The following is a 27,653-nucleotide window of genomic DNA, read 5'->3' as shown; positions in this document are numbered from 1 at the left end:
ATTTCAAACATCACTCGCTCTGAGCCTTGGAGTGGTTGTTCCCCTTGCTCTGCATGGGTAACGCTGCTTCGAGGGTGGCTGTTGTGTTCCTGGTTCGAGCCCAGGGAGGAGCGAAGAGAGGGACGGAAGCTATACTGTTACACTGGCAATACTAAAGTGCCTATAAGAACATCCAATAGTCAAAGGTTAATGAAATACAAATGGTATAGAGGGAAATAGTCCTATAATTCCTATAATAACTACAACCTAAAACTTCTTACCTGGAAATATTGAAGACTCATGTTAAAAGGAACCACCAGCTTTCATATGTTCTCATGTTCTGAGCAAGGAACTTAAACGTTAGCTTTCTTACATGGCACATATTGCACTTTTACTTTCTTCTCCAACGCTTTGTTTTTGCATTATTTAAACCAAATTGAACCTGTTTCATTATTTATTTGAGGCTAAATTGATTTTATTGATGTTTTATATTAAGTTAAAATAAGTGTTCATTCGGTATTGTTGTAATTGTCATTATTACAAATAAAAAAAACGGCCAATTAATCGGTATCGTCTTTTTTGGTCCTCCAATAATCGGTATCGGCGTTGAAAAATCATAATCGGTCGGCCTCTAGTTCTGGAACTAGACACTATATACTAGAACCAGATGCAGTCAGGCTCAATACTTCGACTTTCCCAGAATATATGCAAATTTAGAATTCAATGGGCAGGACAAATGAATCAATAGTATGTATTTAGTTGAGTGCTTGTACTGCTCAGATGCATTTTTCAAATGAGCGCACAACCTCTCCACCTCTTCCCAATCTTTTCTCTCCCCTTCTACAGACTACTCAACTCACCTTCCTATCTTATCACTCTTCTTCTCTCTCCATCATCTCCTCTCCTCCTTCTTCAACCGGTCATCTTCTCTCCACTCCTCCCTACATCTCCTCCCCTCTCTTCCAAATTCAACCATTGCTTCTTTCTTTTCTCCTCTCCTCCACCCTCACTACGTCTCTTCTCCCACACCCCCCCTTCTCTCCAACTCTCTGTCAGGCCGTATAACCATGATGGAGTGAGCTGCAGTCCTCAAGATTGTGAAAGAGGGGATAAATAAAGGAGGGGGAGCTATTAATCCTTCATTAAGACTGCTTTCGCAATCAACCACAGTTCATTTCACCCTGACGTTCCGTCCGGGTGGTTGTATGATGATAATAGGCTCACTAGTTTAATACACTAGATATTTGTCTTCTACAGACATGTCTGGTACTAGTAAGAGCAGGTAAGAGCTTGGTATGGAGATTCTGAGCTAAACAAATGTATTCTACTAGTATTATTGCTATGGTTAGTTGACTGCAGCAGAGGGCATTGTTTTGGAACTCTGCTGTAGTTACAATACAATATCATTCAGACTACCAATGGGCCAGACTACCAAAATGTTGTCAAGGCTACCTGCAAGCATGTACATGTATGATACCACAATAGGTGTAACCAACCAGTCTCATACAATCAATTAACTGATTAAATTACTCATACAAGTTATTAACATATTCAAATATGTATTGCACATCATTAAAATAAAGGTTTATATAAATGTATTCACTTCAATCAATATGGCTGAAGAGAAAATATTTTGTAACTGTCATCCAATGTTGGTTAGGTTCATTACCCTAGAACAGTAAGAGAACAGTAAAGTAGTACTAGTTTCTGTTCCTTAACTTTTTGCAAAAAAGGCAGCCAGCCAATCCCACATTAGGGAGCATTAGGTCATCATAAGAACACCAGGACTACATCAATCTGCATGTGGGCTTGCAGATGCCCTTGACTCTGGGATTCAGCCATAAAAAACAGCTGGCTAGGCTAGAACAGCTGACCAGTGTTTTAAATATATAAATAATCATGTCATATAAAAATCATATATATGATTTTTATGTAGGGGCCTAAATACTCCTTGGTTCATCAAAGATACAACATTGTATGTAGCCTACTGCATTTTATGTATCTCAACACTGTCAGTTACCAAGGTTACATACAGTCATCTATTCTGCATAAGCAATTACTATAGATTTGAATTTGTTTGTGCAGTGATTTAATCATTTACATCTGTGAGGAACCAATGAGTATTCAGGCCCAAAATAAAAAATATGGTAAAACTTCATAAGGACAATATAATATATGGCACTACCAGTGAATAACACTGTAATAGAGGGCACGATTTAGGGCTTTATGACTTCCAGCAATTGAGCAATTACTCCATGCACACACTCAGTCAGAATGCAACATTTGCCTGTGGGACTAATATTTGAGAGGTATGTCCCTTACTACCATTATGCAATTGTATTGTGCTCATATTACATTTTATCGCCAACCTGGAATTTCACAGTATCTGCATTTGAAAAATAAATTATCCAAATAAACCGGGTGTTTACTGCGAGCTACACTGTTGCTACATGAAACGTACCTTCTGTAGCAAGATTGATTTGGTTGTCCCGGCGACGAATGGTAATGTGCGTAGCCGGGTAGCCTTTGACATGTAAGTAGGCCCCAATTCATTAAAACACAGAGACTATGCATTTTAAGAAACAAAATGTGAAACATTGTAACATTTCGTTCAATAATGTTCTTACTGTTAATGTTCATTCCCGTTTTAATTCATGCGGTTAACGGAAATTATTGAGATATCTTACCAGTACCCTCGTAAGCTTAGCTAACGCGTTAATGTTAGCTAGCTAACGTTCGGTGGTTAGAGTTAGCCAACTTGTCTCTCAATACCGTATAACATGATTTAGCTAGACGGGTAGCGAGTTCTAGCAAACATCACACAAGCCATCGTTTTAGCTAATGGCGTATGTTGGTGTTTATGATCGATTCCTGTGTTTTTACTTTGTTGCCAAAGACCTGCAGCATTGAGTCAATATGCCGAATCATTTAACTTGAAATGAACAACTAACGTTAGCTAGCTAGCAAATACAAGTTACCTGTACCTTTAAGCTAGCTAACTTTACCCCAAAATGGCTAGCTAGTAGGTTTTTCTCACATGAATAAAAATGCAGTTGGTTCCAAAAAAAAGGAATACACCTATCATTGCACCTGTTAATAATAAGCCTATCACGTAAACTTGAGAGTGAAGTTATAGAGTTATTATACACGGTGTACCGTTACCAACTTATCGAAGTTTCCATCAATACAATTGCGAGGCTTAAAGTTATCTAGGAGTTATCCCAACAGCAAAAGATTTGCACTAATATCCATGCTGCAACTGCTGCTGCTTTAATAATGGGATGTAATGTACTCGTGCTTACAGATTGAGTTAATTAAAATACCTTAGAATCCACTGGTATAGTAGCTGTCACTAGATGATCGCTGATATTAGCTAAGTTATGGAAAGTGTTTATTCAATTGTTTGATGATAGCTGCATATCGTGATTTGATTTAGCCTTCACTCATCCTAAAGTGTATTGCTGAGAATGTGAGACGGGGAAGCAACCCTGCAGCACCACCATTTCTAGCATAAAGGCCATTTCATTTGTAGACAGTGTGCTAGCTACAGTAAACTGCCGACAGTAGCCTTGCTACAAACATTGCATGTTGCATCGTCAAATACATTGGGTTTGTATAGTTAATTAGCACCAACCGTTGCTTTGTAAACATATTACGCAATCAATGCATTAGTAAAGACAACACAATATGCATTCATATAATTATGGCATATTGTGAAAAATGCAAATGCTCTGCAAATATCATTAAATTATGTTTGTTCCATTTCTGATTATACACTAGCCAGCTAAAGCTAGCTATATCCTCCCAAGTCCAACCCATCCCCCCTCTTTTCGCCCCTCTCCCCCCTCGTTTTTTATGTCTCGGTCTACCTTCAGTATCACGCATTAACTCTCAATTGCGTTCCTTGCATTTTCAAGACCCCCCACCCATCTTGCTAATGCCAATACTGATAGCCTTGCTATAGCCTACCTGGCGCTTGCAAACAATGTAATTTATATATATATGAACGGAACGATAGAGGGAGCACGGATTGCATTGTTACAGCAAGCCAAGCATATGTATGCATCCTATGTATGAGGGCGCACATGTACGGGTACAAATGCTTACCTTGCCTTGGCCGATCTCTCGTAACTCCATCCCGTACCAGCGCCCAAATCACCGAACCCTGTACCAGGATAATTTCTTTCCATTAAAGAAAAGACGAGGGATGAAGATGGAGAGATAGTGAGGGGTAGGGGGGGGAGGAGATGTCTTAAATTCTCGCACGCTATCTCTCCCTGTATCCTTTTGCCCCTCTGCTCAGTGTCTGTTTATTTCTCCCGATTCACTAGCAAGTCCTCAAGACTGCGATCAGCACGGAGGGGGAGAGGAATGGAGGGGAGAAGGAGGAGGGGGATATGGAGGATAAAAGAGAGGGGAGGAGGGGTGGATGGGGGGTCACACCAACCACCACCACCACAAAAATCCGGTTTCTTCCATCCCTCCCCTCTTCAGCCCGTTATATATATTTCAATGTCTATTGTCCTTCTAGGCACAACCAGCGATTCAGCTGATGCTAGCGCGTAGTCTAAACCAGTCTGTGCAAATCAAAATATTTGGTGCCCATTTATCACTCTAGACTGAAGCACGCTCTCTTACCATCCCCGGTCCCCTACGTTGTTGAAGTATTGCATTTCTAAAATATTTGGAATATATATATATATATATAATTATATATATATAAATAAAAGGGGGCGATTCAATTATAGCAACAGTGTCTATTGTTTATATTTTGGCTTGCCAGTTCCCTCTCCAAAATGCATTTACACACACCCCCTCCCCAATATTGGTAGCCTAGGCAGCCGATAGTGGGCGCTAGATCTGCACTATTGTCTATGATTGATGTTCCCAGACGGTAATACACTCGTATCCCGCGTGGTTGCCTGACGAATCGAACTGAATTACTTGGCTGCTCTATGTTCGCTACATACTTCGGTCGGAGACTGCCAGGGGTGTTGGACAAAACAAAGTAATCAGCGATTGGATAATCTCTAACCGGCTCAGAAGGCCCGCCTACCCGACCAATCAGATGAGGGAGTGTGACGACCAAATATCTAAATGCACAACATCACTCAAATTCATAACATTGAGAAAGGACAAAAGTTTTGGGCAAAAGGGTCAATTGGCCTTTTTAAATGTATTTTAATTCTCATCTCAAATGAGCTAGATATCAAGCATAAATTATTCCATTCCAAGCACAGATAAGTTATTCTATTATTTTATTTTTTATTTAACTAGGCAAATTCTTATTTACAGTGAAGGCCTGCCCAGGGTCAAACCCGCTGGGCCAATTGTGCGCAGTCCTATGGGACTCCCAATCATGGCCTATAGTGATACAGCCTGGATCACAACCGATTTGATGGAGCAATGTTGTTAGTTTCCCTACAAGCCTTTCATTCTAATAGTAATATATCACATTCTTGACCTTCAACAGCCTTTGGCAGGGAAAAAAAATCAGTTGGGAGAGTAAAAGTCTCCCAACTTGAAGTTGTGAGCACAAAGACGTATGAATGCTACCAGAGGAAAGACAGACAAACAAACGCAAAATATAAATATGCTGCTGAAATGAACATGAAAGCAGTAATTTCAAAGACCGATCACTGTAATTTATACCATACACTTTTACATCATTAATTTAATTTGAATCATGTTAAAGTACCAACCAACATTGGAATGTACCTCAATAAAATGTAAGATGGGGCTTTAAATGCATGTCCTATGGCCCTTATTACAAGAGTATGTCATATGTATATAAAACTGTATTCCTATCGTACAGTATATGGAAGAAAATATGTCAAATTAATATACAATTAAAACAAGGTTACTTTTGTCCTCCAAAGAGGGGGGTGGATGGGCCAATAAAATAAATATGTACAGTGCCTTTAGAAAGTATTCACTCCTCTTGACTTTTTCCACATTTTGTTGTGTCACTGGCCTACACACAATACCTCATAATGTCAAAGTGGAATTATTATTTTTTTTGACAATTTATTTGACCAATTAATTAATAATGAAAAGCCGAAATGTCTTGAGTCAATAACTATTCAACCCCTTTATTATGGCAAGCCTAAATAAGCTCAGGAGAGAAAATGTGCCTAACAAGTCACGTAATAAGTTGCATGGGCTCACGCTGTATGCAATAATAGTGTTTAGCATCATTTTTGAATGACTACCTCATCTCTGTACCACACACATACAATTATCTGTAAGGTCACTCTGTCGAGCAGTGAATTTCAAACACAAATTCAACCAAAGACCAGGGATGTTTTCCAAAGCTTCGCAAAGAAGGGCACCTGTTAGTAGATGGGTAAAAATAATAGTCAAGGGGTATTAATACTTTCTGAAGGCAATGTAAGTGGGGTTAGGGTCGTGAGTTTCCCCTTACACTGTAAAGAGCTTTGGATGTCTAAAAAAGTGCCATGTACAGTGGGAAGAAAAATATGTGAACCCTTTAGAGTTACCAGTAACTGAAAGGATGCTAGATCGAATCCCTGAGCTGACAAGGTACAAATCTGTTGTTCTGCCCCTGAACAAGGCAGCTAACCCACTATTCCTAGGCTGTCATTGTAAATAAGAATTTGTTCTTAACTGACTTGCCTAGTTAAATTTAAAAAATACCTGGATTTCTGCATAAATTGGTCATAACAATAGACAAACACACTCTGCTTAAAACTAATAAGACACAAACAATTATAATTGTTCATGTCTTTATTGAACATACAGTGCAAGTTGGAAAAAGTATGTGAACCCTTGGATTTAGTAACAGGTTGACCCTCCTTTGGCAGCAATAACCTCAAATCTGGTAGGCTTGAGATGGCCAACAACGACGAGATGGCCTACAGGGAGGAGGTGAGGGCCCTCGGAGTGTGGTTACAGGAAAATAACCTCACACTCAATGTCAACAAAACAAAGGAGATGATCGTGGACTTCAGGACACAGCAGAGGGAGCAGCCCCCTATCCACATCGACGGGACAGTAGTGGAGAGGGTGGAAAGTTAAGTTCCTCGGCGTACACATCACGGACAAACTGAAATGGTCCACCCACACAGACAGCGTGGTGAAGAAGGCGCAATAGCGCCTCTTCAACCTCAGGAGGCTGAAGAAATTCGGCTTGTCACCAAAAATACTCAATTACTCACTGCCTGGTACGGCAACTGCTCTGCCCATAATCGTAAGGCTCTCCAGAGGTCTGCACAATGCATCACCGGGGGAAACTACCTGCCCTCCAGGACACCTAACACCACCCGATGTCACAGGAAGGCCAAAAAGATCATCAAGGACAACAACCACCCGAGCCACTGCCTGTTCACCCCGCTATCACCCAGAAGGCGAGGTCAGTACAGGTGCATCAAAGCGGGGACCGAGAGGCTGAAAAACAGCTTCTATCTCAAGGCCATCAGACTGTTAAACAGCCATCACTAACATTGAGTGGCTGCTGCCAACATACTGACATACCAACTCTAGCCACTTTAAACAATGCCACTTTATATAATGTTTACATACCCTACATTACTCATCTCATATGTATATACTGTACTCTATACCATCTACTGCATCTTGCCTATGCCGTTCGGCCATCACTCATTCATATATTTTTATGTGCATATTCTTATTCATTCCTTTACACTTGTGTGTATAAGGTAGTTGTTGTGAAATTGTTAGGTTATTTTACTTGTTAGATATTACTGCATGGTCGGAACTAGAAGCACAAGCATTTTGCTACACTCGCATTACCATCTGCTAACCATGTGTATGTGACAAATAACATTTGATTTGAAATGTTTTCTGTAGTTGTGGATCAGACCTGCACAACGGTCAGGAGGAATTTTGGACCATCCCTCTTTACAAAACTGTTTCAGTTCCACAATATTCTTGGGATGTCTGGTGTGAACCGCTCTCAAGGCATCTCAATCGGGTTGAGGTCAGAACTGACTGGGCCACTCCAGAAGGCGTATTTTCTTCTGTTCAAGCCATTTTGTTGTTGATTTACTTCTGTCTTTTGGGTTGTTGTCCTGTTCCATCACCTAACTTCTGTTTAGCTTCAATTGGCGTACAGATAGCCTTACATTCTCCTGCAAAATGTCTTGATAAACTTGGGAATTCATTTTTCAGTCGATGATAGCAAGCAAGCTGTCCAGGCCCTGAGGCAGCAAAGCAGCCCCAAACCATGATGCTCCCACTACAATAGTTGGGATGAGGTTTTGATGTTAATGTTGGTATGTTGTTCCTTTTTTTCTCCGCACATAGTGTTGTGTGTTCCTTCCAAACAACACAACTTTAGTTTAATCTGTCCACAGAATATTTTGCCAGTAGCTCTGTGGAACATCCAGGTGCTCTGTTGCGAACCTTAGACGGGCAGCAATGTTTATTTTTTTGGACAGCAGTAGCTTCTTCCATGGTGTCCTCCCATGAACACCATTCTTGTTTAGTGTTTTACGTATTGTTGTACGTATTGTAGACTCATCAACAGAGATGTTAGCATCTTCCAGAGATTTCTGTAATCTTTTGCTGACACTCTAGGATTCTTCTTAACCTCATTAAGCATTCTGCGATGTGCTCTTGCGGTCATCTTTGCAGGACGGCCACTCCTAGGGAGAGTAGCAACAGTGCTGAAATCTCTCCATTTATAAACAATTTGTGTTTTTTTATGGGGCAGGGCAGCTATTTTCAAAATCTCCAACCTCATCTCATTGATTCGACTCCAGGTTAGTTGACTCCTGACTCAAATGAGCTTTTGGAGAAGTCATTAGCGTAGGGGTTCACATACTTTTCCCAACCTACACTGTGAATGTTTAAATTATTTATTCAATATAGGCAAAAAGACAATAATTTGTGCGTTTTTAGTTAAGCTGACGGTGTTTGTCTACTGTTGTGACAGATGAAGATCAGATTAAATTTAGTCACATTTATGCAGAAATCCAGGTAATTCCAAAGGGTTCACATACTTTTTTTTGCCACTGTAAGTCCAATTAATCATAATTATTATTAAATGTTTTGCCACCTTCCATAACTTGAAGAGCCTTTGTACTGAAACGGGTACAAAATACCAAATAGGTGTACTGTTAAGTTAAATAAACAACTATAGTAAGTTCGTAGATGCCAAATAAAGTAACACATTTAAAATAAAAACAATTCTGGGAACATTTCTATGAAATTACGTTTTACTTGTGGATTTTGAAAATAAAATGTAAAATCAAGGTGTCAATTTGTCAACATGCCATTTTAAAAACAATGCAGATATTGGAGTAAACCTATTTTGCGTTAAGACAAGTAACTGAGTTTGAAAAAGACATCCAATTACCACTTTGCATTTAGAACGGTTGGTTTTAATTATAGCTAATGAATAAAGAAACCATTGATGGATAACTTGATAAAATGGTGCTCCGTTCAATTACTGGGCGGAACTAGGAAACTCTGAAATTTCCGACTTGATGATTCGTTGAACGCGGGACGTGTATAACTACAACCAGTTAGCAAGTCGGAAATGTCAGTTTCCTAGTTCCGACTACTACATGAACGCGGCATAAATACATCTCTCTCGTCTGCCCCTGCAAGCCGGTCAGCATTACGCGTCATCACACTCCCTAATCTGATTGGTCTTTTCCCACGAATAGTAAACCGGCATACGCGTCCATCACACTCCCTCATCTGATTGGTCAAGTAGGCGGCCCTTCTTACTTCGACGACTATAATATTCGTACCGCACATCAAAATATATTGTAGTAGTGCTCGCGTTCTTTTGTAAAACCAATCATAAAATAGACCAGAGAGAATTGAAGAGAGGTTTCGCGGCCGTACTAGGGTTTCACGTCTTTTTCTTCTGAAGACGCCATTTTTGAGAGCGGCTGGTTGGATCGCACGTTAGCACGCTCCCTCGCTCTCCCCACTCACTCACTTTTTCTCCCTCTCCAGTGCGCGCACACACACACGTAGTCTGTCTGCTACTCCGACTCTTGTTTAAAAACCATTTATGCTTGATCATGAGTGTGGTCGGAGGTTTCGTATGGCGAGTGTGACGCAATTGCGGAGGAATGCAGAGGCCAAATCAAGCTCTGTATATAGCTCTACCTTCTATTGACCCTGTTGACTCATCAGTAGGAAAGATTTGTTTCTCTTTTGGTCCATTCAACAACAGAGCGATACGATCCTTGTTTCAGCAGGATGTTGTATCTATACCTTATGTCATGCCTTATTGGAATGGATTTATTGATAATATCTGTTGGAAAAAAGTTTGGATGTTGCTACAAACATACCTACTTGTTAACAAAATTAAGGAAGTTTTTTTTTAATTATTCATAAATATTATCCTGCCAACCACTATATGAAGAAGTTTAAGGAAAACATCAACTCAAATTGTTCCTTTTGTAATGACCACCCAGAAACAGTTGTGCATCTTTTTTGGCATTGTATGCATGTAAGAAAACTGTGGCAAGACATCAGTAGGTTTATAATTGAACACATTTATGAAGAATTTACACTATTGTGGAGAGATGTACTGTTTGGATTCTTTACATACAATAGAAATAAGCGGAATCATTTTTATGTAATTAATTTCATTATTCTTTTGGCCAAATTTCATATACACAAATGTAAATTTACAAACAGAAAACCGCATTTTCGTACCCTACAAAAATAAATTGAACTGTATTTTAAGACGGTTAAATGCTCTACTAACAAAAAAGCTGTTAGAATTGTAAGTATATGCATGTCCCTTAAGGTCCTTGTGTAATTGTAATGTGATATTGTACCCCCTAGCTCGATTGTCCATTGTTTGTAATCTATGTATGCTTGTGTTCCCTCATGTGCTTTATGTATTGATTTGTTGTTAATAAAATAAATGTAAAAAATAAAAATATATTTAAAAAAATCAAGCTCTGTATAGCATCGCCGTGCGCCTCAAATTGTGAAACAAAGCAGATGACTCTGTATAGCTCCGCATTGACATGATTGGTTGACGGTCTGTGGGGGCGGGAGGTCCTGTATAAACACCAACTCAACTTCCTTGACAAATTCCTTCACGATAGTTCAGCTAAACACAATATGTCTGCGCAGTAAATGCTTTACAGCCACCTCAGATGCAGATTGACCATGTAAAGCCTTTAGTCATATACACAGAGACCATTCTCTGACAGAATACTGTGTAGCACAGGCCAACTATCAACCAGGGAGAAAAAGGGTACATTTGGGAGCAATGCAAGATACATTTATTTTTGAAGAGTGCAGATATATGCAGGGTTGGGCAGATTACTTAAAAAATGTAATCCGTTACTGATTGCAGTTATATAAAAAAAATAAGTAATCAGTAACGGAAATTTTTGGATTATGCAAAAGTACTAATCCGATTACTTTTGGATGACTTTCACTTCTAACACCCGGGCATATTTTAAAACCTTCTTGAAAACGTGCATCTATGGAGTCTTGATGACTGTCTGATTGACCAGTGGGCCAGGGGTGCAAAACATTTTATTAAAATGTTTTTAATAAGAAATGTGTATAAATATAAACAAGTTCAGAGTGGTCTGTCATGTAACAATACAGATAGAAACAACTGAGATAAGACAAACATTAGGCAACATGTTGACCTAAATACAGTACCAGCTGCTAGTTTATACATATTAAAGGAAATTCCACCCAAAAACGATTTTTTGTTTCATTAGTCCATTGTTGACATAAGCAAAACATTTGGTGACTGTCAGCAATCAAGCTTTCAAGATATGTAACCTTCAAGGGATTGCTTCTCTTTCTCACAGGTAACCTCTTAACAAGTCTTCATCCCATTCCCTTAATTTCTCTATCTATAACATCCTTCAGCCTTGCCCCCATGAACTCCCCTCTTCCCCTGAATAAAAAAAAAGTCCTAAAAACTAGAACTGTGTCAATTACATCCCAATTTCAATCAGTACAGGGATTGAAATGCTATCCTATTATATGGAAACTCACAGGAATTGAAATGGAAATGTTCACAGCTGTGCTCACTTATAACTGTCCAGATCTCCAACTGAAGAAGCTTGTAACACACACACACACACACACTTCCTGAATGCCCCTTTTTAAAATGTCCATCCCTCCTTTTCACTCAGTGTCCTCAGTATTAGCAATAATCCCAGTATTGTCAACTGGGTCAGGAGGTTCTGATGGCGCCCCCCTGTGTAAAAAAGAGAGAGGAAAATAATGACATGAATGAAACATGCACAGACAGACAGACCAGTGATGTAAAGTACTTAAGTAAAAATACTTTAAATTACTACTTAAGTAGTGTTTTGGGGTATCTGTACTTTACTATTGATATTTTTGGCAAGTTTTACTTCACTACATTCCTAAAGAAAATAATGTACTTTTTACTCCATACATTTCCCTGAAACCCAAATTGTACTCATTACATTTAATCCCTACTGCCTCTGACCTGGCAGACTCACTAAACACACATGCTTAGTTTGTAAATTATCCCTGGCTATCTGTCAATTAAAAAAATGTAAATGGTACAGTCTGGTTTGCTTAATATAAGGAATTTGAAATTATTTATACTTTCACTTTTGATACTTTAGTACATTTTAGCAATTCCATATACTTTTGATACTTTAGTATATTCAACACCAAATACTTTTAGACTTTTATGAAAGTAGTATTTTACTGGGTGACTTTCTTTACTTTTACTCAAGTATGATATTTTAGTACTTTTTCGACCACTGAGACAGACAGACACACACAGTGGATGGACATGCATATTACAACTAGTACAGAAAGCTGGAATACATTTACGCACAGTACACATTCATCAACTGTATGTTCCACCATAGTTTAAGTCGGAAGTTTACATACACCTTAGCCAAATACATTTAAACTCCATTTTTCACAATTGCTGACATTTAATCCTAGTAAACATTCCCTGTCTTAGATCAGTTAGGATCACCACTTTATTTTAAGAATGTTAAGTGTCAGAATAATAGGAGAGAATGATTTATTTCAGCTTTTATTTATTTCATCACATTCCCAGTGGGTCAGATGTTTACATACACTCAATTAGTATTTGGTAGCATTGCCTTTAAATTGTTTAACTTGGGTCAAACGTTTTGGGTTGCCTACCACAAGCTTCCCACAATAAGTTGGGTGAATTTTGGCCCATTCCTCCTGACAGAGCTGGTGTAACTGAGCCAGGTTTGTAGACCTCCTTGCTCACACGATTTTTCAGTTCTGCCCACAAATTTTCTATGGGATTGAGGTCAGGGCTTTGTGATGGCCACTCCAATACCTTGACTTTGTTGTCCTTACGCCATAACTTTGGAAGTATGCTTGGGGTCATTGTCCATTTGGAAGACCCATTTGCAACCAAGCTTTAACTTCCTGACTGATGTCTTGAGATGTTGCTTCAATATATCCACAAAATGTTCGTTCCTCATGATGCCATCTACATTGTGAAGTGCATCAGTCCCTGCTGCAGCAAATCACTCCCACAACATGATGCTGCCACCCCCGTGCTTCACGGTTGGGATGGTGTTCTTCAGCTTGCAAGCCTCCCCCTTTTCCTCCTAAAGTAATGATGGTCATTATGGCCAAACAGTTCTAATTTTGTTTCATCAGACCAGAGGACATTTCTCCAAAAAGTACGATGTTTTTCCCAATGTGCAGTTGCAAACCATAGTCTGGCTTTTTTATGGCGGTTTTGGAGCAGTGGCTTCTTCCTTGCTGAGAGGCCTTTCAGGTTATATAGGACTCGTTTTACACTGGATATAGATACTTTTGTACCTGTTTCCTCCAGCATCTTCACAAGGTCCTTTGCTGTTTTTCTGGGGTTGATTTCCACTTTTCGCACCAAAGTACGTTCATCTCTAGGAGACAGAACTCGTCTCCTTCTTGAGCAGTATGTAGGCTGCGTGGTCCCATGGTGTTTATAGTTGCGTACTATCGTTTGTACAGATGAACGTGGTACCTTCAGCCATTTGGAAATTGCTCCCAAGGATGAACCAGACTTGTGGAGGTTTGTCTAGGCTGATTTTTTGGATTTTCCCATGATGTCAAGCAAAGAGGCACTGAGTTTGAAGGTAGGCCTTGAAATACATCCACAGGTACACCTCCAATTGACTCAAATTATGTCAATTACTTGTGTCATGCACAAAGTAGATGTCCTAACCGACTTGCCAAAACTATAGTTTGTTAACAAGAAATGTGTGGAGTGGTTGAAAAAACGAGTTTTAATGACTCCAACCTAAGTGTATGTAAACTTCCGACTTCAACTGTACATACACACCAGTGGAGGCTGCTGAGGGGAGGATGGTTCAATAATGGCTGGAACGGAGTAAATGGAATGGCATCAAACACATAGGAACCATGTGTTTGATACCATTCAACTCATTCTGTTCCATACATTACCATGAGCCCATCCTCCCCAATTAAGGTGCCACCAACACACACACACACACACACACACACACACGCCTACCCAGAGTAAGGTGGCGGGGGTGCGTCATGCTGCCCACTGCGGTTCAGGGCTTCGCCATAGGAGGGCAGTCCTGGGGCGATGATCCCAGCAAGAGGCACTGTCTCTGGGGCAGGCTGGCCATCCAAAACAATCCTCACTGGACCACTGAAACAGATGACATAAAAGTAATACTAGGTTAGGCTACACACAAGTAATGTTGGCCACACACAAGACAAAATATGGGAAGACTCAGGGTCCATTGCTTATTTCTGAAATAATGTTGCTGCTAGGTAGGGCTATCCGGGATTACATAGACCTATGTTATCATGTTGCTAATACCTCATGTAGGCTAATGTAATTAAAAAATAATAAGACATACTTTACCATATGTTGCTACTATGTAGGGATACCAGGGATTACATAGGCCTACTTTATAATTTTAAATTTGCTGACAGGTAGGGCAACCAGGCAGTAGATGCTTTAGGCTATACTGTACATACTTACACTCTAAGATCGACACACTAACATACATAGACACAACACACACACTCAATCTTACCTGCCTGCCGTCCTACCAGCCTTGTTCTTGTAACAGTAGCAGCCCAGCACCGTGGCTATGACAGCAGACACTAGAATAGCCAAGATCCCTGCTACTAGACCGGACACATCCACTCTGGGCGCCGTGTCTAAAGAACCAACACAATAAATATATTTGCAATGTACATTATATTAAGATTACAGCCTGTGCGATTATAATCCACAACACTAGAATCATCCATAGAGAAACATGAGGACAGTTGTGAGAAAGTAAATGTCAATATTGACTTAGTATAGATTTACTAAAAGCCCCCCCCCCCCCCCCAAAAAAAAAAAGGTCTTACTCTGACTGCTGGTATATGTGTCCCAAAATACATTCTGGGGAAAATAGAAAATTAATTCCAAGTAAATTTCTAGTATCCAATTAGTCAATTAATTGAACAAGTTTACAGTATTCTTAATGTGTGTAAATAATCCATAATTTCCAACAGACTTTCATGAAAGGTACCACCACATTCACTGCCCCCTTCCCTCACCGTTTTGGTTGTGTCCTCAAACACCTCCCTGGCCTCCTCGTAGGTGCACACCTCCTCCATGCACTCCCTCTCAAGGTTGCCTGGCGTCACCAGCTCCAGGTCCCATTTGTTCCAGAGCAGCGAGCGAGACAGGTACGAGGACGCAGACTGTTGTCCCAGGAACACTGGACCCAGAAAATGAGAAACAGAGAGACAGACAGCGTGCGAGAGACAGAGAGGGAATAAGACAGACAGACCGAGAGAGAGAGAGGATATTGGTGGGCATGAGATTGAGGTTGATATAATCAGAGATAGAGACGGAGCCTCTTTCTCACACACACACAAGCAATCATTGATCATAAGTCTGACTTCGACAGACAAAAGTCAGTATTGAATGGATCACCTCACAACCAGATATAAATAGAAAAAGTGAAGCAAAAGAACAATTGCCCGACACAGTGGTTCCCAAACGTTTTCACTCAGTCCCCTTTCTATCTTTGGGGACACCCCTCCCCTACACTGTCCATGACACAAACTGGTCACACCCCTCTTGGAGGAGAGAATTTTGCAAGTTTCAAACTTACTTCCTGCAATTCTATAAACTTTCCCATGGGGTGGTGATTTTTTAAAACAGCAATCCTTCACATTTTGCCATGTGGTAGAGAACACATTTTGCCATTTCAAAGCAGATTTCCTGCAATTCTACATTGTTTGCCATGTCTTGTGTGTTCATGTGATAATTGAGTGACTGAAACATTACAACAAAATCAACACGCTAAAAAAAAATTCTGACAAGTTATAAATAGCTCTCTAAAGGTCTGCAATGACAAGAGGAAAACTGATTCACTATCCAATCATGAAATTGCACATTGTGGATTCTACTATTACAACTTTCAAGAGTAAGTTAAAAGCCCTACTGAGTTCCTTAAACCTCTTTGGGCTGAGATCCCGCTAACGGGATCGATATGACAACAGCCAGTGAAAGTGCAGGGCGCCAAATTCAAAACAACAGAAATCCCATAATTAAAATTCCTCAACCATAGAAGTATTTTACACCATTTTAAAGATACACTTCTTGTTAATCCCACTACAGATTTCAAAAAGGCTTTACAGCGAAGGCAAACCAAACGATTATGTTAGGTCAGAGCCAAGTCACAGAAAAACACAGCCTTTTTTCCAGCCAAAGAGAGGAGTCACAAAAAGCAGAAATATTGATAAAATTAATCACTAACAATTCATGATCTTCATCAGATGACACTCATAGGACTTCATGTTACACAAAACATGTATGCTTTGTTTGATAATGTTCATATTTATATTAAAAAAACTCAGTTTACATTGGCGTTCAGTAGTTCCAAAACATCCGGTGATTTTGCAGAGAGCCACATCAATTTACAGAAATACTCATAATAAACATTGATAAAAGATTCAACTATTATGCACGGAATTATAGATACACTTCTCCTTAATGCAACCGCTGTGTCAGATTTTTTTTTTACTTTATGGAAAAAGCACACCATGCAATAATCTGAGTACGGCGCTCAGAGACCAACCAACCCAAACAGATATCCGCCATGTTGGAGTCAACAGAAGTCAGAAATAGCATTATAAATATTCACTTACCTTTGATGATCTTCATCAGAATGCACTCCCAGGAATCCCAGTTCGATAATGTCCATCATGTATGTCCAAATACCTCCTTTTGTTAGCGCGTTCAGTTTACAAATCAAAATTCATGACGCGCGTTCACTAGCAGCAGATGAAAAGTAAAAAAATTCCTTTACAGTCCGTAGAAACATGTCAAACGATGTATATAATCAATATTTAGGATGTTTTTAACATAAATCTTCAATAATGTTCCAACCAGAGAATTCCTTTGTCTGTAGAAATGCAATGGAACAGATCTCGCTCTCACGTGAACAAGCGTGGTCAGCTCATGGCACTCTGCCAGAGCCCTGACTCATTCCCCTCTCATTTGCCCCCACTTCACAGTAGAAGCATCAAACAAGGTCCTAAAGACTGTTGACATCTAGTGGAAGCCTTAGGAAGTGCAATATGACCAATATCCCACTGTGTATTCGATAGGCCAAGAGTTGAAAACCTACAAACCTCAGATTTCCCACTTCCTGGTTGGATTTTTTCTCAGGTTTTTATACTCACAGACATCATTCAAACAGTTTTAGAAACTTCAGAGTGTTTTCTATCCAAATATACTGATATAAATATACAAATATATAATATGCATATCTAGCTTTTGGGACTGAGTAGCAGGCTGTTTACTCTGGGCACCTTATTCATCCAAGCTACTCAATACTGCCCCCAGCCATAAGAAGTTAATGCCTCACAGTTTGGGAACCACTGGCCCAATATGACCGTACATGAAGTACGGTGAAAGAGGAGGGGGTAAACCTGCCTCCAAAACAAGTTGAACTGAATTCTCTCCCTCTCAGTGCTAGTGAGCACACTTGTGGGTGTTAAGGACAAACAGATGCAGTGGCATGTATTCATGGATGCCAAGAGAAGCCAGGCTCCCCCCCCCCCCCCAAAATTGACAAAAAAATAAATAACATTAAATAGTTTATCTTTAGTCTCTCTGTGTTTCATAATTTTCCTTCAATTTGCAAGAAGAGGCTGAATGTATGTCATCGGAGAAAGCATCCAAGACAGCACCCCGTTGTCTCTGTATCTATCTGATTCTGTCTGGTCAAAGAGTAAGACATTGTTGCCGCTCATAGCACTGAATGCATGGGAAGCCATGCAAGGGAAGCGAACATTTGGCCACCCTTGAAAAAAAAAGTATAAAACAATAGCAGATCAGCGTTGAGCTAAACTGAGTGAGCCCTACTGTGAATGGTCCTGGCGCACAAAAAAAAAGTGTCAAGGGAAGCCAGTTTGGATTTGGCTTCACACCAATCACTGACAGCTAATTGCTAGCTAATTGCCCCTTTCCTAAATTACCCATGGATGGAGATTGGGATTTAGGCTTGTGGTTTCACTTAATTCTCCGTACTGGCCAATGATTATAACAAAGATTCTGATCCAACCAGAAATTCATACATTGTGCCCCTGGCCTGAGAGGATGGAAGTTCAATATGTAGCTAGATGTAGTAGGCTAATGTTAATTAGCTGGCTGATCGTTGCCCATGAAAGGAAGTTAGCGAGCAAGCATTTTAGCCAGGTAGCCTATGACAACAAAAACTAAAAGTGTGTACTGTATGACAGTCATAGACAGTTTCGTCAGCATCAAAGAGAGGAGGATAGCATTTCTCAACAAGTAGGGTGAGTCATGTTTTTTCTACAGCCAGCCAGACAGACAGACACATCATATTTAGCGTACGTTGATTGAACTAAATCGTTTTTGTTATATTTTAGTTTTCACTGTATTAGACTAAGCATAGGTGATTTGATGAAGTTGAAATGTTGAAGTTGAAATAGTGAAGGCAGCTCCTGTTTTCTTTGCAACTTGCGGTAACTGTCCGTGGTTCTAAATCAATAGCTGTTTAGTAGTAAAAAAATGTCTGAAGCATTAACTTGCTTGACGATGATGTAGGTCATGTAACTGTTTGTTACATGCAATATGCTTTGTGGACTTCATCAGACAGAGGTTGCTCTCCGGGTTTGTGATGAAACAAAGGTGTGGTTGAATTTATTCTGCCACTGTGTCTGTCTCCTTGTCTCGGCCTTAGGCCTATATATTACAGTGGCAAGCATATGAACTAACAGGTTATAGAGCAAACAACACAATTATCACAACACATAGGTAGTAATATGGCTTTTTCTTCCCTGGCTTGGCTTCCCCAGTGATTTTACCCACACACCACGACTGAACAGATGTGTGTTTACCTTCATTGTGGTTGTAGACAACTCTGGCCCAAGCCAGGGGGACCAGCGACAGCATGCCAATACATATCTCTGCCAAACCTGGCATTTCTCAAGCAGGAGACACAACTGCAACAAAATATATTTATTCATTATTTCTCTAATTAAATACGCCATACTCAAAACATTATTCAGTGATTTTCTCATGTAAAAAAAGCACCCACACATAAAAAAACGACTGTTTGACTATGTCGCCCTCTTGAGGCGGAGGTTAAAACGAAACAAAAGCTACTTTTAGAATGTTTCGACATGTAACAAAATTGAATCACATAGGAACAAATACCTACATTGTAGCGTGTCGTAGGCCTATTGTCTTATAAATAATAAGGAAAATAAAGAAATACATTTACATTTTTATTTTTCTATCTAAACAAAAGATTTGTTCGGTTGCATTGAGAAAAGAGAAAGCACAATTAACGATAATTAATTATCATAGCTATAGTTATATCGATAATAAACAATTGGCCAGTGATTCCTGCCCAATGATTTTGGTCGAAAAGAATTTATCATAATTCGTTAACGAGAAAATATTATCCTTACCTTGTGTCCTCGGTGTTTTCGCTTCGAAACTAATATTTAATCCTCTATTTTCAACTCGCTCACCCAGGCTTTCCTTAATTTAGACCATTACTATGTTAATTTACGACAGATACAATATCTACACAAATGTACCTGTTAGACAAACACCCTGCCTATAACGTCACATGACATACCCGTTTTACAACATACCCTATTGTCATGGGGGTGTGAGGGCAGAAAGGGGGAGTTTCCTGAAATTGTGTGTGAAAGAGAGGAAGAGAGAGATCAACAAGGATATTCATTTCCATATCCAAACAGTTGCTGTCAAGTTTACTTTGCTCATTTTCTGTAAATAAAAACGTTAGAGATTTGTTATGTTTATTACTGTAACGACATTCGATACTATGCTATAGCCACAGAGTGGGGGGCCAAAGTGAGGAATCTGTGAACCTTGGTCAGTGGCGGTTCTAGCTTGTATGTCTCCCTGGGCGAACCCCTCCTTAAGCGCCCCCCCCCACCTCACAACAAAAAAAGCACCATTCTGCACTACCTGTAATTTTTATTCAGTCATTTGGAACAACACAAATATATAGTCCTAACATTTAAAACTATATAAATATAAATATATATACAAAAATAAGACAACAAAAAGAAGTAACAAAGACAAATAGAAACAAATTTGTGTTGATTTGGCAGTCGAGCATCAATACATTACCCATCCCCCAACACTGTCAACTAAACTAAGTCAAGACTAAACCAATTCACCTTGGTGGTGTGCAGACTGGTTTTATATTATTCTTAACGATTTCGTGTATAACTTTAGACCGTCCCCTCGCACATACCGTCCCGGGCCTGTTGCACAAAAGTAGAATTAAGACATCCGGGATAAATGACTCAGCTGAGCTCAATGAAGCCAAAACATGTGCGTCCAGGCTTAATTGGTTGCACAAAGACCAAGCCAGGATGAGCAGACACGGATTCATTAAGCCAGGTGAAACCAATCCTGGATAGGTGCGCGCTCACGGCTCACTCAAATAGACCCCGCCACAGATCACAGATTAACTGATTTACCATGGCAACTAGAGCCGCGTACTTTTCCCCGTCGGAAGCACAAATCCTCATGGAGGCATACGAGGAGGTAAAAGATATAATTAAGAAGAAAGGCAACACCGCCACAGTGATAAAGCAAAGAGAAAAAGCGTGGCAAAGTATTGCAGACCGCCTGAATGCGTAAGTAGTGCACAATTACACACTCACCGCTCCGCTGAAACATCACAATTACAATTCAAATATTTAATTCACATCTCCAAAAATGCAGTTGTACTGTAATTATGAAACGGTTAAATTTTTAATTGAAATGCACTGCAGATATGAGTGAAATTGTGTAAAGTAACTCCATCACACTGTATAAAGCTATGATAAATTTTTTGATATTTTTACTGAAAACAAGACAAAAATACCAAGTAATTTTTTGCAGTGTGACTCCATTAAATGTGTGTGTGTGTGTGTGTGTGTGTGTGTGTGTGTGTGTGTGTGTGTAGATTAAACATGAACGGGCCAAAACGGACATGGCAGCAGGTCAAAATCAAATACAAGAACATTCTGCAGAATGGTATGGTCCCTGACTAATATTTAACAAAGCACAAGCATATATTGTACCCAGAAGGTGCCTGCTCACACATTGTCTGTACTGTTTTAGCAGTGAAAAAGAATACCCACAGACAAGGCACGGGTGGTGGGTCACCAAAGGCTGACCTTACCCCAGCAGAGGACATGGCCTTGGAGCTAAATAAAGGCAGGCCCGTCTTAGAGGGGATCCCTGGGGGGAAAGAGACGAGCATAGGTTCCTCCCAAGATGCCACCCGCTTCATTCAAGGTATGTCCTTCCATCTCTACATGGGATACAACCACATTCATATTGAATCAATTTGGACTGTCTGACTTTGGTTTACCTATTGCCTTGCAGTGCCTGGCAGCACTGTGTTCCTGTTAGAGCCACCAGCACAAGCACCAGACGATGCTGATCCAGTGAGTACTCCATCAAAGGCATACTGTAGGCCTGGCATGTCTTGTCTACTAGCTTCAATATGAATCCGATTAAATGTGATAGGGTGAAGGCCCCAGTGCAGCAGCAACAGCACATGATGGAGACGATGATGAGGAGGAGACCATCTCTCTGGATTCCAGAAGGCATGAGGTATCATGTTAAGACGGTGAAAGTACTATTTACTCTACAATGGTGAGGAGTCCTCATCAAAATCAAAAAATCTAATTTCTTTTACAGGACCCAGATGCTATACAGTGGGAAAACCAGCCTGGCAACATAGTGCGTATTAATAAAAGGACACCACATCCTGCCAAATTCCAGCTGCGCTAATTGTATTGTGTTCACAGAGCTCACAAGCTATCAGAAAGTTGTATGGCAACCACCTCCGGCGCCAAATAGAACTGGCAGACATAGACATTCAGTACAAGAAGAAAAAGATGGAAAATCTTGCACTGGAGTCCGAAATAAAAAGAGGACAATTAGGAAACTGGACCTTGAAATAAAAAAACTTGAGAGGGAGGTGAGATATGCCTTCAATGTACACTGTATGCTAACTGTAACACAAATGTATTAATCATTATTTTTCTTTCCTCCCCAGCTCCAAGAAGATGACACAGCTCAAAATAAAAATTAGGTATATTCTCGTAAAGTCAAGTGAGCCATGACATATGAGCTCTTATTGTGAGCACACAGGACGGTGGCATCTTTCTAAGGTTTTTTTATTTTCCCAGCAATCAGTACAACCAAGTCATCGTTATAAGGCATCGCCCTCTTTTGCCCACCCCCCCAGCACCAGGTGTGGCCACTAGCCTATATGAAGGCCCAAAATTGTGTGTTCCTTTCTGCTCTGACAATGGCATGCCCATTCGTGCGAGATGTGGTGGATGAAGAAGCACTTGTGCTGAGGAGAGCCTTCAGGCGAGAAAGGGTCTTCAGGGACCGGTTGGACCCACTGGCCTTCCCTGATGACCATCTATATGAAAGATACCTGATGCCATCTGCAGAAAACCTGTATCTATGCAGACTACTGGGTCCCAGGATTAAGCACCGCACTGCACGGAGCCATGCACTGAGTGTGGAGCAAATGGTTTGTGTGGCCTTGCGCTTTTTTGCTAGTGGAGCCTTCCTGTACTCAGTGGGGGATGCAGAACAGCTGAACAAGGCCACAATTTGCCGCACAATAAGGAGTGTGTGTCTGGCTATCAAAGCATTAGCAGATGTCTTCATCTCCTTCCCTGGCCACAGAAGACTCTGTGACATCAAAGAGGAGTTCTATAGGATTGCAGGTAAGAGGATCTACAAATTACAGGACAACTGTTAACACATAGTAGGATACTCATTACTTTGTGTGACAGGTTTCCCCAATGTCATTGGTGCAGTGGACTGCACACACATAAGGATAAAAGCCCCTCAGGTGCCCATGAGGCCGATTTTGTGAATAGGAAATCCTTTCACAGCATTAATGTTCAGGTGAACATAACTTTTGATATTGTCCATTGACGAACACTCTGCATTGCCAGTGATGTGCATTGATTGGTGTAATATTCCTCATCTTATGATTTCAGATGGTCTGCAATGCTGACTGTGTGATCAGCAATGTTGTGGCAAAATGGCCTGGCTCAGTCCATGACTCCAGAATCTTTCGGGCCTCTGAAATCTATCAGTGCCTATCACAAGGTAAGCCACACAACCCCTATTTATAACCATCATGGCTGTGTCAAGAATATCACTGTGTTTGAGGTAGTAATGATGAGATTTTGTGTTGACAGGTGAATTCTCTGGTGTGTTGCTGGGAGACAGGGGGTATGACTGCCAGCCTTTTCTCCTGACACCTTTCACAGACCCCAGGAAGCACAGCAGGCCTACAACCATGCCCATGCCAGGACCAGGGCCAGAGTTGAAATTACCTTTGGCCTCCTGAAGGCACGCTTTCACTGCCTTCACAAATTAAGGGTCAGCCCTGTTAGGGCATGTGATATTACTGTGGCTTGTGCTGTCCTCCACAATGTGGCCTGCCTGAGGAAGGAGAGGGCCCCCAGAGTGCCACCAGCCATGGACTGGGACAATCCGGCAATCTTCCCTGATGACGACAGTGGTCGGCTGCTGAGGGACCAATATGTGTTGAATTATTTTAGTTAGTATGTGTGCTTTCAATTTTGGTTAAATATGTCCTGCGGTGGCAGAGGAATTTGGTTTTTTTGGGTTCGTTTTTGACGAATTTGGCCTCTTATGATGTTTGTGCGGTATACTGTGTGTAATACAAGGCTGCAGGGAGGCTACTGCATCCATTCATTTGTCTGTTCAGTTGATGTGTATGGATTTGTCCTGCATTTATTTTAGTGTGCAGACATGCAGGGTGTGTTATATACAGACCTTTGAATGTGTATGTATCATTTTGTATAATATGCTTGGATTCTGTGCTTTCCATCTTGTAGAGTCACTGTGACTTCAGTTTCGAAAGGAGCTGATGGTTTACCTGCTTTGTTTTGTCCTTATTCAATAAAGGAACATAATGTTACACATTGTGTTTTTATATTCATATGGAATGTGTATTTGTTTATATGACAGAGTACTAGGGCCACACTGAAGAAAAAGGATAAAGTCATAAATTTATGAGGCTGGTTCTTTCTGCAGAAAAGCTACATATTGTTTTTACAGTTTTGATACTTATGACAATGTGATACTTAATATTCTGGCACATCAGCATGTCTTTGTTTATGAAACCATACTGAAGTACAATTTCACGAAATGCCCCACATCTGTCATTTTAACTGTCCTCCTTTAAAACAACTGGTTACAATATTATGACTTGTGTTTTTTTCCCCTCTGTGGCCCTAATATTCTATCATTTTATATATAGTCTATGGGAAACTGTAAATTATCTAATGATAGCAACATCATCTAAAAATCCTTTTTTATCCAAAATCATTGAAATTAATGATCACAAACGTTTAAATAACAGTGGGTCTAGTTATATGTGATAACAATGTATAGTGAGCAGTGAAATAACTATTGGTTTCCATTTGTGGTGACTGCTGACTGACATTAGGGATGAGATTAAATAGATCCTGGAATTTAGCCTGGTCTGGAGCAGGCTAGCTCCACAGAATAAATCTCCATGGTAATTTATACCATAACATATCCTCCTGCCCCCTATCCATCTTTAGTGCAACCGGATTACGGATCAATTGAGCCAGGATCACCAAGATATCCTGGCTTAATCCCTTATCCTAGTTTTGTGCAACAGGCCCCCGGGCACGAACCAGACACCAACAGTCACCCACGAAGCATCGTTAACCATCGCTCCACAAAAGCCGCGGCCCTTGCAGAGCAAGGGGAACCACTACTTCCAGGTCTCAGAGAAAGTGACGTCACTGATTGAAACGCTATTTAAGCGCCCACCACCGCTAACTAAAGCTTGCCGTTTCACATCCGTTACATTTCGCACAAACCAGAAAAAAATGCGACAATATGTCTGTGAAACTATATATTCACAGTATTATGAATGAATTGTGGTTTATTTGGTAGCATTTCGTAGTGTGACTGATTTTACTAATTGCATTAGTCCTCTACCAAGTTAGAGGTGCGCTATTTCATAGCCCCTTACCACAGGCTTCCAGTGGGGAGACCTTCCCCCTCCCCATCTCATACTTCTGAGTGGGAGACCTGCCTAGGAAGTAGCCTGCCTAGCTCACAAACTAGAATCAGGGCGCCCACTCCGACAAGGTTAGTTGACCCACAGTCCCACACGTTGACATGATATCATTGACGTGACGTGGAAAAGAGTGATAGAAAACCGATCCGCAAATGTCACCATTCCAATTTTTTGGGTTGCCCATGTCGCCTATAACTAAATCCGCCAGGATTTGAAACAGGAGCCTTATCATCCATTCATAGGTATGATGGGAAAAGAGATAACCCTTAGGGCAGTGGAATTTGGTATTGTTCTGCCCTCATGTGGCGGTCCCCCAAAACCAGGTAGACCTCTATGCAGAATATATTTTAATCCTTGTGTGGTGTTCATGTTTTTGTATTCACCCAATGTTCACAGGTCAGATAGACCCACAACATTATTGGGTTTTTAAATCAATACAGCCATAACAATTTACATAACAACACTTAGATGTTGACACATCAATTACAAACAATATAGACAGCATACATAGTTAATATTTGCCATTTACCTCTGCTAGATCACATTGCTTGTAATTGTAAACAAAACTCACTTATAATCAAGACATGGGTGGACAAACATCGCATCACTTCTTCTTGTTGCTACCAGCTGCAATCTAGAATGCTGAAATCACTTAGTTCAGGAATTTGACAAACATCACTCACTCACTCAAATCAAATGTATTTATATAGCCCTTCGTACATCAGCTGATATCTCAAAGTGCTGTACAGAAACCCAGCCTAAAACCCCAAACAGCAAGCAATGCAGGTGTAGAAACACGGTGGCTAGGAAAAACTCCCTAGAAAGGCCAAAACCTAGGAAGAAACCTAGAGAGGAACCAGGCTATGTGGGGTGGCCAGTCCTCTTCTGGCTGTGCCGGGTGGAGATTATAACAGAACATGGCCAAGATGTTCAAATGTTCATAAATGACCAGCATGGTCGAATAATAATAAGGCAGAACAGTTGAAACTGGAGCAGCAGCACAGCCAGGTGGACTGGGGACAGCAAGGAGTCATCATGTCAGGTAGTCCTGAGGCATGGTCCTAGGGCTCAGGTCCTCCGAGAGAGAGAAAGAAAGAGAGAAAGAGAGAATTAGAGAGAGCACACTTAAATTCACACAGGACACCGAATAGGGCAGGAGAAGTACTCCAGATATAACAAACTGACCCTAGCCCCCCGACACAAACTACTGCAGCATAAATACTGGAGGCTGAGACAGGAGGGGTCAGGAGACACTGTGGCCCTATCCGAGGACACCCCCGGACAGGGCCAAACAGGAAGGATATAACCCCACCCACTTTGCCAAAGCACAGCCCCCACACCACTAGAGGGATATCTTCAACCACCAACTTACCATCCTGAGACAAGGCTGAGTATAGCCCACAAAGATCTCCGCCACGGCACAACCCAAGGGGGGCGCCAACCCAGACAGGATGACCACATCAGTGACTCAACCCACTCAGGTGACGCACCCCTCCCAGGGACGGTATGAGAGAGCCCCAGTAAGCCAGTGACTCAGCCCCTGTAATAGGGTTAGAGGCAGAGAATCCCAGTGGAAAGAGGGGAACCGGCCAGGCAGAGACAGCAAAGGCGGTTCGTTGCTCCAGAGCCTTTCTGTTCACCTTCCCACTCCTGGGCCAGACTACACTCAATCATATGATCCACTGAAGAGATGAGTCTTCAATAAAGACTTAAAGGTTGAGATCGAGTTTGCATCTCTGACATGGGTAGGCAGACCGTTCCATAAAAATGGAGCTCTATAGGAGAAAGCCCTGCCTCCAGCTGTTTGCTTAGAAATTCTAGGGACAATTAGGAGGCCTGCGTCTTGTGACCGTAGCGTACGTGTAGGTATGTACGGCAGGACCAAATCAGAGAGATAGGTAGGAGCAAGCCCATGTAATGCTTTGTAGGTTAGCAGTAAAACCTTGAAATCAGCCCTTGCCTTGACAGGATGCCAGTGTAGGGAGGCTAGCACTGGAGTAATATGATCAAATTTTTGGTTCTAGTCAGGATTCTAGCAGCCGTATTTAGCACTAACTGAAGTTTATT

The 27,653-nt window shown here is 40.9% G+C and overlaps 2 protein-coding genes and 1 long non-coding RNA gene across 5 annotated transcripts in view; 1 reads left to right on the top strand and 2 right to left on the bottom strand.

Annotated features, from left to right (window-relative positions):
- LOC115145251 (proline-rich protein 12-like) overlaps positions 1–4,339 on the bottom strand; it is a 48,895-nt gene extending 44,556 nt beyond the window's left edge. The window contains 1 exon segment of the mRNA XM_065003159.1: positions 4,087–4,339. Within this exon segment, the coding sequence (XP_064859231.1) occupies positions 4,087–4,169 (83 nt within the window). The 5' untranslated portion in view covers positions 4,170–4,339.
- Positions 4,340–11,463: 7,124 nt separating this feature from the next.
- On the bottom strand, positions 11,464–20,106 carry LOC115145230 (transmembrane gamma-carboxyglutamic acid protein 2-like). Its single transcript, XM_029686643.2, has 7 exons — positions 19,906–20,106; positions 19,330–19,434; positions 15,508–15,671; positions 15,316–15,349; positions 14,994–15,120; positions 14,456–14,599; positions 11,464–12,163 (listed from the first exon to the last, which is right to left on the bottom strand). Exons 2-7 carry the CDS (start codon positions 19,412–19,414, stop codon positions 12,091–12,093), a joined length of 627 nt encoding a protein of 208 aa, XP_029542503.1. The 5' UTR covers positions 19,415–19,434; positions 19,906–20,106; the 3' UTR covers positions 11,464–12,090.
- Positions 20,107–20,741: 635 nt separating this feature from the next.
- Positions 20,742–24,470, top strand: LOC135561435 (uncharacterized). Of its 3 annotated transcripts, none has more exons than XR_010459450.1 (8): positions 20,742–21,496; positions 21,584–21,760; positions 21,851–21,912; positions 21,995–22,210; positions 22,279–22,451; positions 22,530–23,217; positions 23,497–23,608; positions 23,701–24,470. It is a non-coding gene; the product is annotated as an uncharacterized LOC135561435 (long non-coding RNA). The 3 variants fall into 3 exon arrangements; XR_010459451.1 differs by having other exon boundaries at positions 21,995–22,451; positions 22,530–22,565; positions 22,663–23,217; XR_010459449.1 differs by having other exon boundaries at positions 21,995–22,451.
- The last annotated feature ends 3,183 nt before the right edge of the window (positions 24,471–27,653 follow it).

The sequence above is a fragment of the Oncorhynchus nerka genome, linkage group LG17, assembly GCF_034236695.1.
Source record: "Oncorhynchus nerka isolate Pitt River linkage group LG17, Oner_Uvic_2.0, whole genome shotgun sequence".
Classification (NCBI taxonomy): Eukaryota; Metazoa; Chordata; class Actinopteri; order Salmoniformes; family Salmonidae; genus Oncorhynchus; species Oncorhynchus nerka.
Note: the sequence above shows the minus strand (reverse complement) of the source record. Positions and strands in the feature narration are given on the sequence as shown.